Raw genomic sequence first — 13,343 nt, 5'->3', positions numbered from 1 at the left:
CACACAGCAATGCCTTCCCTTCAGCTTCAGAGCAGCCAAAGTGTGTGTTTTCAGTCAGAGGCTGGGTTTTGGCAAAACTGCTTTGCATTTAGGTTTATCACTGCAGCAAGAACAGCAAAACCATGTTGTCTCGTTGCCTCTTTATACAAATGTATATATATTTTTCCCCTTTTCTTTTCCATGGTAAAACAAGTTTCACAAATAAAACTTTGTTTGCCCTACCAAGGATGTGTGACCAGCGCGTGAAGCCTTTGGTTTGTTACCAGGACTCCTGCTCAGTTCAGGATCCTAGCTCCACCCAATGCCCTACATCCACCTACCTTTGATAACTTTAGAAAGAAGTTACTTCAGGTTTATGCTCAGAAAGAATAGGTTTAGGTAAACTTCAATAGCCAGCACCAAAACTATCAGTGCTAGATTATAGGAAAGCAGAAACTCCCTTTTGATACATTGTAGTGGGTACTCAATATGAGTCATTTTCTTCTTCAAAGTTAAATAACACCTCAGGGTAGGGAAAAGCTTTTACATGGTGTGGTATCAGGTGCTACTCAGCCACAACCATCTGACTTACAACTTACAGCCAAACTTCTAGGTGTAACCTTAACACAAGTAGTAATTTAAGAAGTATATAACTGGCCTCAAGCAAAACTGGCCACCAGTGAAGTTCCCAGGGTTAAGTCAGTCAGCAAAATGGAAATGCAGTGCTCATCACACGAATAGAACTTTGGTGGTCATTTACACTAATACCACTTTGTGTGGCATAATAGCAAATGAAAACAGCAGAGACCACAGGCTTTTACTTTCAATGAAAACTGTTAACCTGAATGGCAACAGCTTTCTTCCTCATTTGATTTTCATTTTCAGTACTGCAGCTGCTATAGTGAAATTACAGAACTGGTCAGCTCAACCAGCAAAGTTTTTTTTTCTTTCTAAACTTGCTGACATTCTTTATTATAAACGGCAAAGTAATGAAGAGTAAAGATCCCTGAAAATGCCCTTTAATGATCTGAGTGCCCCACTTTTTCTTATCCCGCAGCACACCAGCTAACTGCTTTGAAAAAAAGTAACAAAAGGGGAAAATGCCGAGCAATTCAAATCAAACAATGCAAACATTTGTGAGGCTGTTTTTCTTTCATTAGTGCTTGAAGCATGGGTGTAAGGAGTGATGCAATAAAGTTCCTTCCTGCAAGAACAGGAAAGGACAATGCATCTTCCAAACCTTTATCAAAGATGACACTCCACTTTGGGTATGTAGATAAATCCCTATTCCACAAAACCACGTCTATTAACCAAGTCTTCCCTCAACATGAACCTCACAGTTACAAAAAAGTACACTTCCATTTTACAATTAGTCATAAAAAAAACCCCAACCAAACAATAAATACGTAGGTATCCCAGGAAAAATAGATCAGAAGTATCAAGTACAGTGTGTCCAGAGAGACACTACACAAGGCTCTTCTGTACCCACCTGCAATTCCTTGAAGACAGAGTATACAGCCATCTCTATGTTCAGAATTATTTTCCAGCTTTATTTCCAAATTATTTTTTAAAATAATTCTATATTCATACAGTATATTAGGATTACTGTGTTACCAAAGCTGATGCAGTCATAAGTAAGCCAGTGTTTACTGTTTGCCATTTTGATTTTAAACATGAAAGTTCAAGAAAGGCACAAGTTCAGAAGAATTCCAAAGAGTACTCCAGAGAACAGAGTATTTCTGACATTAGAAAATTATAAAAGCCACAGCAAAACAGAATAGTGGTCAGAATATTGTAGTCTTCTTTCCACTCATAGTGATATACTTAAATTCACCAACCCTCCTGGCTCCTCAAAGCCCTCCCCCAACCTCCCAAACAGACAACTGGTTTGTTTTTAAAGATTAGCCAGAACCAATTTTTTACCCTGGAGGTCTCTTATTTCACTGTTGTTGGAAGGATAAGGGTGGGCAACTGACATTCAAGTAAGTTGAAACGTGAGCTGCAAGTCTTCATGTTTTTCAGTAATAAGTCATTTTGATAGCAAAGTCCTTTTCTGAAAGGTAACTTAGATCCTGTTGGCAAAAATACACCCCAATACAACAGGGATCTCTTCTAAATCTTAGCCAACCACCTGTTAAAGTATCTCACAAAGACCTGGGCTCCGAGAACTCAGATTTCAATGCAATACAGCCTACTTTATTTCAGTCTACCAGAATTACTGAGTAAAAACCTTGTCATTACTAGTCCAAGTAAGGGTCGAAGCCCTTGCCCTCCCCTATCAAAATTTGTCACCGGTCATGTCTAGGAGCTGCATCACAAAGATCTACAAAGAACTCTTGTCCCACCCCCTCTTCTGGTCTCTTCCTTTTATCTTCGCATCTTCTCCATGGGCCATCACATTTCCCAGCCCTAAAATATTTCAAGGAGCCAAGAGCTGGGGGGCCCAAGGTTTCCCCTCTTAAATTTAGTCAGAATTGCCTACATAACTCCCTTTGGCCCCTTAAAAAATTTTCAACATAGCAGAACACAATCAGGTACTTCTGGCCCACTTTTCAGCATTCTTTTAAACATCTGGTTAACAACAACTGCTAGCATGGCTCTCTAAACCAAACAAAGTCAGTATGAGCTCAAAAATATTTTTCACTTCCATTTATTTCAAGGGTAATTCATGTTTTCTGCAAAGCTTGTATTCAACAAAATACTCTGTGTGCATCACTTTTAAAGAAAATATTTTATTATATTATGGGAAAAAAGCATGATCATCCAAAGTTTGTATTGTTAAAAAAACTGAAAATTTAGACAGCGTGTCGGTATATTCCGTTCCACATGGGAATGATAAGAAGACTCTATATCATTACTAGATATTGCACAGTCTGAAAGAAACAAAACAAATCACATGATCTTGGGAAACATCTCACATTATGAAAAATCTACAAAGAAAACATTTAAAAAAAAAAATCCCAACAAAACACACAATCCTTTCTTTCTACAGTAGCTTTAAGTTTATAATTCTTGGAATGACCGTATTCCACTGAAGACCATCTCAGTGATAGGAAGCTTCATTTCAGCAATCCCCTTGTGCAAATAAGATTAATAAAAAAAAAAATAATAATGCAGTGAAGTCTTTTGATATCGTGTGGGTGGCAGTAACCACACAGCTGTTAGATCCCTGTCTGGTGAAACAAAATGGGGAAGGAGAAGGAAGGGGATTTAGGCCATAAGTTTCGCCTGCAACTCCATCTCTGCCGCCCTTTTGAGTGCCACATCCACCAGAAGCTGAAATCCACTAAAATCCTGGTTAAGGTCTGGTGGTGTTGGAGGAGGAGTGTTAAAGAGCCCACTTTGTGTGTTTGCACCAGGTCCCAGTTTGGATGCGTCCTCGTGGCAGGAGAGGGGGTTATCTGTGAAGCTGCCAGCCGGGGGCTGCTGCAGGTCCGTGGTCTGGCCTACATCAGCTGGCTGGCAAAAGTGGAAAGGGGCATCTTTCAACGCAGTCACAGTCGTGTGGCAAATCACGGACGGCCGAGCCAGGACCGAGCCCGGGGAAGCCGGCTTGGAAGAGGACACAGTCTTGCCGAGCGGTGCGGCAGCGGGAAGGAAGGCAGTCTCCTCCAGCAGGGGAATGTAGTTCTTTGTGCTGATGGCAGACTCAACCAGGCCGCCCTCGGGAAGCTTGGTCCCTCGCCGCGAGATAGTGAACTGATTTGGGTCTTTGCCATCCTTCCTCAGCATGTCAGGTAACAGCCTGCGGCGTGCATTGATAAACCAGTTGCAGACCTGGGAATATAACGACATCTTAATTTCTACCTTCATTCATTCCCAACTATGTGCCACTAGAGCGGACGGTTAGATTAATGAATCCCTCCAAGCAGCTTCCTTCACTGCACAACAAAATAAGAGACCTACTGACAAGTTCTGACACGCCTGGCAAAGGCCCTTCCCTTGTCCGGGTGCTCTAGCACCAACTCCCTGCTCCTGTTACAGAAAGCCCCGGGACAGCTGAAGTCCAAACTAGGGGTTTAGCTTTTAACTCTGTGCACACACATTAACCTATTGGCTATTGTTCCCTAGCTTCGGTTAATTAACAACAGGAAAACCTTTTCTCTCTGAAGAGAGCCACTCCTCCCACAAATAGTTACTGATTTTCCTTGTTCAACTGACTGTGTCGACAGACATAACATGAATTACCTCATTTAAGTTTGTCCTTGTTTAAATATCAACCAGTTTCCTGGGCAATACAGGATAGTTTATAGTTTAACGTCCTTTTTTTCTTTACTACATAAAGGAAGTCTTCTTTATAGTGCTGCATTAAGAAAATTTTACTCCATAGCCAATTATGAAATTTGCACTAATGAATTAATATGGAAAAATAAAGCTCAGGACTCAACAGGAGTGCTCTCTATTTAGCAGCTTCCAAAACCAAACCCTGGTTTATCCACATTCTCATGCAGCCACCTTCCCACAACATGGGATGCGGCAATGGGCAAAAGCTATTCCACCAAAGATGATCACAGGAGATGAGAATGATGTGTCCAAGGGACCTCACAAGATGCCAGTGGCATCCCAGGATGAGAATCCAAAATAATCACACAAATGCCTCACCATACCTGTACTAACACCCTTGAGTAGCTCTATCCCTTTTGGGTTGTTCCACTGATTTTAATGGCAGTGATCATACATTTAATTATGTATGTCCATGTTCTACTGGAACGAGCCTCAAGTTGCCATTTTAGAAGTGAAGAGTTACATGCTAAGCTGCACATCTATCACCATAAAACCTCTGTTGACAAATAAATACCTTCTTCTCACAATAAATTACCTTGTACAGACACTTTATGTCTTTTGGGGCACGATTCCGCAAAAAATTAGCATGCATGCATGCTTCAATTCGTGACTGTCTGTTCTCCCAGAAAAATGATTTTACAGCACAATAAACAAAGATCATCGTAACATATAATCAGTCTCTATCTCTCCTTATGAGTGCCATCAGCAGGAGAGTAGCAATAAAAAAGGAAATCTCACATGCAGTGTAAACATTTGTATCCATGACTAGACCAGGGGTGAATTTAAGCAGAAAACAGCTCCTTTAGAAGGGAGAAGTGCTTTTTTAAATACCTGTAGTGTGGAAAGGTGTGTTTGTCGGGATAACAGCGCTTTTTCTTGCTCTGAAGGATAAGCATTGTATCGATGCTCATAGAGCCAGTCCCGAAGAATCTGCACAGATTCCTTGGGCAGGTTGCCACGTCGCCGCCGTTTGCCTGAGCCAGCAGATGAGGAAAGATCCAGTGGGACATCCATAGTGTCATCATCCTCCGTTTCACTGCCTGATATTGCAACTACACCTGCAATTGTAAGACAAGAACAATCAGCCTCCTAAATCCGTTAACTACTTGGCTCCAGCACTGCATGGCACAGACATTTTCTATCACATTAACTATCTTTACTGTTACAGCCCCTTGTATGGGAGATTCGTCCTGCAGCGTTAACTTGTCATGCTGAAGCTTTCCTGTCAGCTGAACAAAAAGTAGCACCAATGATCCCTTCCTAAAGGAATCCTTCTCTGCAAACCTTCATTTTCTTGTTCCCCTGGCAACCTTTTATCTGCTGCACGTTATCAGATAGCTTCTATCTAATGAGAATATTGTCCAAGTTTGCTTGCTATGGTATGCATCCAGCACTTTTTTACAAGGATAACTAGCCGGTGGCTGGGCAAAAGGTCAACGAGCAAGAACTTAAAACACCCCCAACTCAAGCAATAGGTTATTTAATTATTTCTTAACATCCTGATGCTTCCCTCCTGGGAGGAATAGGTTGTAGATTTTTTTAAATGAATAATTATATCTATTCAGAAAAATTAATGGAAGAAGAAAAAAAGAAAAGGAAAAACTGTATTTGTCACCACCCCTAAGGAGATTTTCCCTAATGAAGAAAAAAAAGTGCAGAAGAAGGGAAGAACCAGGTGCCTAACAGTTCACCAGTTTATCAGGAAGTGGACTCTCATTTAATTGTGTTCTGTATCAAAGAACCATGATCCTTTAAATGTTCCAGTTTTTATCCTGACTACTTTTTCAACTTTGTGGTTTTCATGTCATATTTTTTATCCCTGGAAACGTGTGTTCTGTGCTATGCTTACTGTAAGGGCTCCAAATTTACAAGTTAACTGCATACCTTCTCCCTCCAACACAAAGGAAGGAACAGATTTCAAAATCTGATTATCCCTTTATATATGTACACCACACTACTAGTAACATGAAGTAACATGAAGCTGTGGAATGTAAATCAAACAAACAAGCAAGTATTCAATAGTTAGGGAGGCTAAAATTCTACTCCTTTGGTAGGATACACTAGTCACTAGTTCTGTAAAACACAAAGAAAACCATACTTCAAACTCATCAGAAATTTTAGGAATGTTACAAAATACATACAAGTCCAAATAAGATACTACCCATGTTCGACTAGTACAAATTAATACTAATTTCAAGTGAACAAACACTGGTTTTCAGAAGCAGTTTCAGAAACTATAGAAGGAAACCAAGCCCTTAATCTTTCTGTCTCTGAACTTAGATTGGGGGGGGTGAGGAGGTGGTTGGAAAGGAAGAAACTTGCTCACTTGTAACACCAAAACTAAAAACCTTAATAGTAAAGTCAACTAAATGTCAAAAGTAAAATTTTCTGTGGGTAACCACCCCAATTAAAAAATTCTATTTAAGGAAATAAAGCAAGCCCTAAACAATAAGTAGTGTACCCTTGTGTAGTTTAGTATATTCATATAGGAAGTGTGAAAATATTAAACTATTTAAAACTATGTTTTATATCCATAAGTAAAGGCACAAAGGAAGTAATGCCCGTTAAAAAAACCCCAACCAACCAGACACCAAAGCTCCCACCACCACACAAAGAAAGAGGGAAGGTATGCATGTGCGAGTTTTCCTTAACACTTGGCAGGAGGATAGGGAGCAAAACAGAGAAGGACCTTTCCTTACACTTCCAAACTTCAGCCAAAGCTGACACGGTAAATTATTCTTTTCCTTCCCCTATTTATGAATAGCTCCAGCATCCCTAAATTTAGTTTAAGTTGTCCAATTTGAAATGCACAGTTTTGATACGCAAGCATACCCAACAGGATGATCAATCTGCAATCTGTCTGGCATAGTTACTTCAGTCACTTACTTGGTATTGTTTTCATTCTCCCAAATGCTGATTTATGTAACCGACAAGCACCAAAGTGACATACCAAATTTTTCATCTGATGATTAGCTACATAAATTATCCAGTCATGGGACAGGAACAATAGGACAATATTTAAATAACCAACACAAGATAAACTCCAAAACAGTTTCTTAATTCATGTAGAAAGTATATCAAAGTTTGCTTTACAATGATTCCAAGCAAACCACTTTGTCATAGCTTCATGGAAAGTGCTGTCATGCTTGCAACCTGACCTGAGAGCACCATGGGCTCCTGGAGCCATGAGGAACACTTCTGGGAACAAAGATCCTGCAGAGACCATAGGACGGCTCTGCAAAGCAACTCAGCCCTTTTAAATTGAATTTTTAAACTAGCTAAAACTAGCCCATGCTATTAAGACAATGTTTTGAAGTGAGCAGTTCTTGTTTGTCAGAAACCAGAACTGTAGCAGCACTTCACTGGGCTGGGTTTTTTGTTTGTTTTTAAATATAATGGGCAGTAAGGCAAGACCTTGGAAAAGAGGGAGAGGCAAACAGCAAGGGGTGGAAACAAGAGGGAAGGAGAAACTACTACGAAAAGGTTAGATGTCTACTGGTTTGCAAGCAGTATTTACATGGCATAACAAAAAGTACTCCAGATACACACCACTCAATCTGAGGTGACCATTCCAGGATCTACCACACAACTAAAAGACTCTACGGACACCACTCTGAATTTCAGAAAAACGACTTAACAGCAAAACCTCTCCTAGAACTGTTGCTTTCTCTTTAGCTGAAAAAAAAAAAACCAACAAAACAACCCAAAGTGATAAGACACTGTCTGCAAGCCAGAAGTATAAAAACGTTTCTCCCTTTTCACGTAAGATTTTTGCTAAAGTAAAAGTTGCCATCTGACTAACCGTACCCTACCTAGCAAGAAATGAGTCACCAGCGCAGCCAGCCCTTTGACCCGCTGGCTCAGTGTGTCATATTAATTGACACAGTAAGTTAGTGACACAAAGCAGGTTTTGGTTAAGCAGGAAACTCAGTGTAGTACGACTTCTGCTCATTTAAATGAGCTCATTTAAATAGCTGATCAGCCTCTGAACTCGTGGCAGATCTCTCTGGCGCAGGACAGAGCTAGCAGCAACAGGAAGTCATGGCTAGAAATCTCGCACTACCCCAGCTGATATTTTTTGCTCGAGCAGGAGCCACATTGTTGCTGTCAAGGCTCTGTTTTCATTAAAGCATTCCTGCTGATTACAACCCAGCTTTGTTTTTCCGTCTTGTTAGTAATCAGCCTATTCGCTGCTGGTTTCCTGTTTTAACAGGGCCCAACTGAAAAGGCTCCTGGCCACGCTCCATGACTGGACCATTGGCTTACTGTTATTTACACCCAGAATAAAGGCCTGTGGACACGATGAGTAGCCCCAGCTGACCTACTAATTTATTTTGTATTAAATGCAGTCTAGGTCCAGGCTATTTTATGTCTCCTTCTAAATACATTTAATCCAAACAAAAAAACCTGCTTTTATAGAACTAAAAGCAGCACAAGTTCATCTGCAGAGAGGTCTGAGAAACAACACAAAATCCCATTCCTTCACTTCCACATCGCCCCTTAAAAGGGTAGTCTATGCTATTAATGACCTAAGGACTACATGATCAGCATCCCTTCTACATAAATTACTTTATCCTCCTGGCCTCCCAGCTGAAGTCATATACATGATTGAATGCACTGCTGAATTGTATCACAGCCCAAAGACTTTACAGGTCCTCCTCGTAATCAGCTCAGGGAAGATTACACCTAGGATCTGGAGACTGGGCTCAACACCCAAACTGTTAGTTAACAGCTTGAAACAACTTGAGTAAAAGTACAGTGATGACTAATGCTGATTTCAAAACAAACTACTGCCACTTAAAGAGGTATGCCGAAATACTTTGAGGGGGAGGACAAAGTATTTAGAGAGACTGAGACAAATAAAATGGAAGTTAAGCAAACGAAAAATTTAGGCTATGAGGAAAAAAAAAAAGGCACCAAAAAAAAAACAACTATCCCATTGTGTCGAGGAAGAGCTTCACAGAGGAAGTGGCAGAAGCCAATTGTTATTCAAAAGAGGACAAAGTATACACAAGGAACAATCTCTGCCCTCCAGAGAAGGGATGGACAAAAAGCACCTTAAAGAAAACCTCCCACCCCTTAGGGTTCTCTGAATTTCGTAAGTGAGATTTTTTTTAAATGAGCACCGATAAACAGAACCAGTTCCTATGTAAGCCCCCGATCCTGTTGTAACCAAGTTCAGTAAGATTCTTCACATGTAGAAACTTGAGCACATGCCCGTGCCTTTTCGAGACTGTGTTCTAAATTGGTAATTAACAAGCCAAGTAGGTTCCGTGGGATTGCTATCACGTTATTATTTGTAAATAAAGTATCTATAGAAGAGTCCTGAAGTTTAAATCCACAGTCCACTACCTTAAAAAAAACCACAAAAGCAAACAAAAAACCCTCAACAAAACTAATCAACAACAAAAACACAGCATCACACACACACAAAAAAATAAATGTAATGCGAATTTAAAAATCAACAACAGAAATACATTAGTTTAAAAATATTAAAATTATTAAAAATAAGTAGCAAAAAACTACAAGGATACAGAAGGGGATTTCCACAGTAAAAAAAAACAAAACACCACACCACCTCTTTCCTCTGAATGAGTTTCATAATTGAGGAACCAGCCTATTTGTTTTCCTCACTACTTTACGGCTCACGCTATTACTTCTAAAACAACTAGACTTGGCTGTACTACACTTATTTTTCCTCTAAACGGGATTTTTCTAGGAGTCCAAGCAAGAAATCTGTAACAAAGTCACTCTTTGAAACTTCTTGAATGACCCCCAAATGCCAAGAGGTCACAAATAAGTACAAGCCCAACCTTTATTAAAACAAAGGCACCCTAGCCCTAACATCTTTTTAAAAGTTTCCGCCTTTGTCTCCTCACCTTTTAATTTGTGCCACGCAAACCCCAGGCCCATGGCCCCTCTCAAAAGTTCTCCCTCCCGCCTGTCACCTTTCATTGTTTCCATTGTTTCAGCCCAGGATTTGCAATCTTCAAAGCAGAGCTTACACACACACACACACACACTCACTCTTACACACAAAGCCCTACACATGCATACCTAGAAACTACGTCAGCGTTTTCCACACGCATTTATTTCGGGGGTGGCAAGAACAACAGTTGAAAGTGCAGGGAGTTTGGTATTTCACCAACCAGCAGCTGCCCTCGGGGAGAGAAGTCTGAACAATGGAAGCAACAGCAGACAGGAAACCAGCTCACCACTGCTGTGCAAATAGGCAGCATAGGAATGTCCTAAAAATAACTGGGCTAAATTAATTCAGCGAAACTATAAAAGAGGAGGGGGGAAACAAACCACCAACTGCTTCCAATAGGGTGAAGAATCTCGACCTACCTAAGACGCCTGTAATATTTAAAAGCCAGCGCTGGCCCTGGGCACAGGGGGCTGAGCTGGGCGCGCAGCTCCGGCTGTGACCGGGATCAAGCCGCACTCCGCTCCGGCGGGACGCTGCGCTCCTCAACACCACCCTGCCCGCTCTTTAAACTTCGTCTTTGTGGCTCAGTTCCCTTTGTGCGCGCTCCTCTTAGCCGAGTGGCATGTCCAAAAAAAACTTCTGACGAGGGCTACAAACCATATTAGTACACACCATGTCTGCAGCAGCCCAATGATTTCACGAACTACATATGCATTAATTGCTCCAAGGGTATTAACAATGAGAGAGGCTGCCTTACTACAGAGCCGCAGGAATGCATAGTAAGGGGAAAACAGCACAACTCTGGAGTAGTGAACATGCGCACTAACCCCTCTAACCCTCCACTTCGGAGCGCTTAATAGTCTTTGAATGCAGAACACCCTTCAGCCACACCGCCGACTAGCAAATCGCAACTGAACACACTGCTTTGCTGTGAACTTCTTCCCAGGCAGCGCAGGAGCGTTAGACCCGAGAGCACGTTCCGCGTCTTTGTGGCCAAGCGCTAATTTAAAGGCACTTAAAAGCACCACGAGCGCGATGAGTAACGATCCTCTAACTGTAAAGTTTGTTTGGAAGTGGACACAAAGAAAAGTCAAACAGCCTTATGGTTATGAGGGGGGGGGGGGGGGGGTGTAACTCTTCTTCCTTGTGACCGTGCGTCAAAACTTTTCTACTTTGTGTTTCGTCCCCCTGTTTTAAGGGATAAAAGGGATAGAAAAGAGTCCAACTTTCAGCAAAACAAGGGGGTCGAGGGCGCGGCGGGGTCTGACGCCCCCCCACGCTGCCGTCCCCGCGAACAAAGAGTTGCCGGACGGCCCCGCTTTCCTCGCCCCAAGTTGGGAAAACCACCCGCAACCTCGTCCCCCTCGCGAGGACGGTGGGGCTCGGTGCGGAAAAGCGTAAAAAAGTGTTTTACGGGAGGGCAGGGGGAAGAGGCTCAACGGAGAGGGTGAGAACAAAAGTTGGCGGAGGACACGAGGCGAACGGCTGGACATGTTTTTGACAGGGAGCCAGCGGCGCAGAGAGGCGGCCGCCTCCAAACAACAGCCCCGCATGTTTTGTCTGGGAGCGGAGCATCCACTGCAATCTTCCACGGGATACAGGCCAGGGGGTGTAGGGGGGGGCACGGGGGACAAAAGGCCGAAAAGGCAAAGGGACTCCGGCTGGCTTAGCGACAGCCCCCCCCTTCCCCTTTCCACCCCGGGGAGGGGCGCGGGGCGCCCCGCTTTGTCCCGGCACCCCATCACAACTACCTTTTTTACTTTTCATCTTGATCGCGAGGACCGAGCCGATCGCCGGACACCCCACGCACCGACCCAAGTTTCTCTCCCTTCGCCGGACGCTGCTTTCCCCCTTTAAGCTCGGCGAGGAGGAGGAGGAGAAGGTCGATGAAGAAAGAAGAAACACCGCCGCGGAGCCAGGCGCCCGGTCCGCGGCCGCGCTGCTGCCAGCGGGAGCCGCAGGGCTCTGCCTCCCCCGGGGGCTTTCTGGTGCGGCCGGGGTGGGCTTCCCTCCCCCCTTCCCTTTGTTCCCTTCTGCTGGCGATTGGCCCCGGCCTGTTGAAGTGAGGAAAGGCACGGGAGAGAAAGGTACACAGCGCCCGCCCTCCCCCACCTCCCCGCAGTGAGTACGGGAGAGTAACCGTGCGCTGCACTGGCACTCGCGGCGGCGGCTGCTGCCTCCTCCTCCTCCTCTTCTCTCCTCCCTCCCCCTCCCGGGTGTTGAGGCTCTGTCAGACGGGAGGGGAGGGACCGGCCGGAACGGGGGGGTGTCCGCCTGTACCCGCTCGCTCATGCACACACAACAGCAGCGGCGGGGGGAGCTTTCCGTGCCTCCCGCTCCCTCGCCTTTCTTCCAGGCAGACGTTTGATCATTAAACTGGAAGGAGGAGAAGGAAGAGGCGGGGGTGGGGGGAGATTTTGACAGCTGCCCTTGACTAGCCTCCTCCTGTTGCTGCCGGACGAACCACCCACTCCTTCGCGTGAATAGAGGAGAAGAAAGGAGAGTGCGTACGGCGGGGGAAGGAAAGGAATCCTCCAAAGACCGGCGACCCCCTCCCGACTGCCGAGCGGCCCGGTCGGCGGGGGCTGCACCCCCCTCCCCTATGGTGCTGGAGGAGCCCCGCCTGGCCAGCGCTGGCCACACACACCCCCACCCATCCCCGCGGGGAAGGCGAGCCCCGTTTCTGCAGTTATTTTTACACCAGTTCGTAAAAGATGGTTTTTCTTCCCCTCGACTCCCCCCCCCACCCCCCCAGCCTGGTAGATTTTGCTGCGGCACATGATCGCAGCTGTAAAAGAGAGAAGTCTCACAGCTTGACTCATCCCTGTCGGGCGAGCACGCTCTGCAGCAGCAACAGTTTCTTTTCCTGCGGGATGGGAAACGTGACACCCGCCAGCAGCTCGCTCCAGCTTCCCTGGCGAGGTGGAGAGCACTTCCCGGGCACAGGCGGCCCTCGCGGCGGGTCCCGGCGCTCCCCCGCCGCCTCCCTGACAAAACCAGGTGAAAAAAAAAAAATAAAAATAAAACCACCACACAACCACCAAAAACAACTGCTGAACGCCCAGCCGGGGTCCGAAGTGTCACGGGCGGAGGTTTCGGCGTGTTAAGAAACCGCCTGGCCACGGAGCAGGCGTGCGGGTGCGGCGGGCAC

At 44.5% G+C, this 13,343-nt stretch overlaps 1 protein-coding gene across 3 annotated transcripts; it reads right to left on the bottom strand.

Moving 5' to 3' along the window:
• Window positions 1–2,691: 2,691 nt before the first annotated feature.
• TGIF1 (TGFB induced factor homeobox 1) lies at window positions 2,692–13,078 on the bottom strand. Of its 3 annotated transcripts, none has more exons than XM_066182962.1 (3): window positions 13,003–13,078; window positions 5,095–5,321; window positions 2,692–3,756 (listed from the first exon to the last, which is right to left on the bottom strand). In XM_066182962.1, the coding sequence occupies exons 2-3, from the start codon at window positions 5,275–5,277 to the stop codon at window positions 3,190–3,192; spliced, it is 750 nt and encodes a 249-aa protein (XP_066039059.1). In that variant the 5' UTR covers window positions 5,278–5,321; window positions 13,003–13,078; the 3' UTR covers window positions 2,692–3,189. The 3 variants fall into 3 exon arrangements, with proteins under 3 accessions (XP_066039059.1, XP_066039051.1, XP_066039066.1); XM_066182954.1 differs by lacking the exon at window positions 13,003–13,078 and adding an exon at window positions 11,944–12,761; XM_066182969.1 differs by lacking the exon at window positions 13,003–13,078 and adding an exon at window positions 10,612–11,026.
• Between the last annotated feature and the right edge of the window lie 265 nt (window positions 13,079–13,343).

This window comes from Chamaea fasciata, unplaced genomic scaffold, assembly GCF_029207755.1.
Source record: "Chamaea fasciata isolate MVZ Bird 193981 ecotype frontalis unplaced genomic scaffold, bChaFas1.0.hap1 SCAF_1, whole genome shotgun sequence".
Classification (NCBI taxonomy): Eukaryota; Metazoa; Chordata; class Aves; order Passeriformes; family Sylviidae; genus Chamaea; species Chamaea fasciata.
Note: the sequence above shows the minus strand (reverse complement) of the source record. Positions and strands in the feature narration are given on the sequence as shown.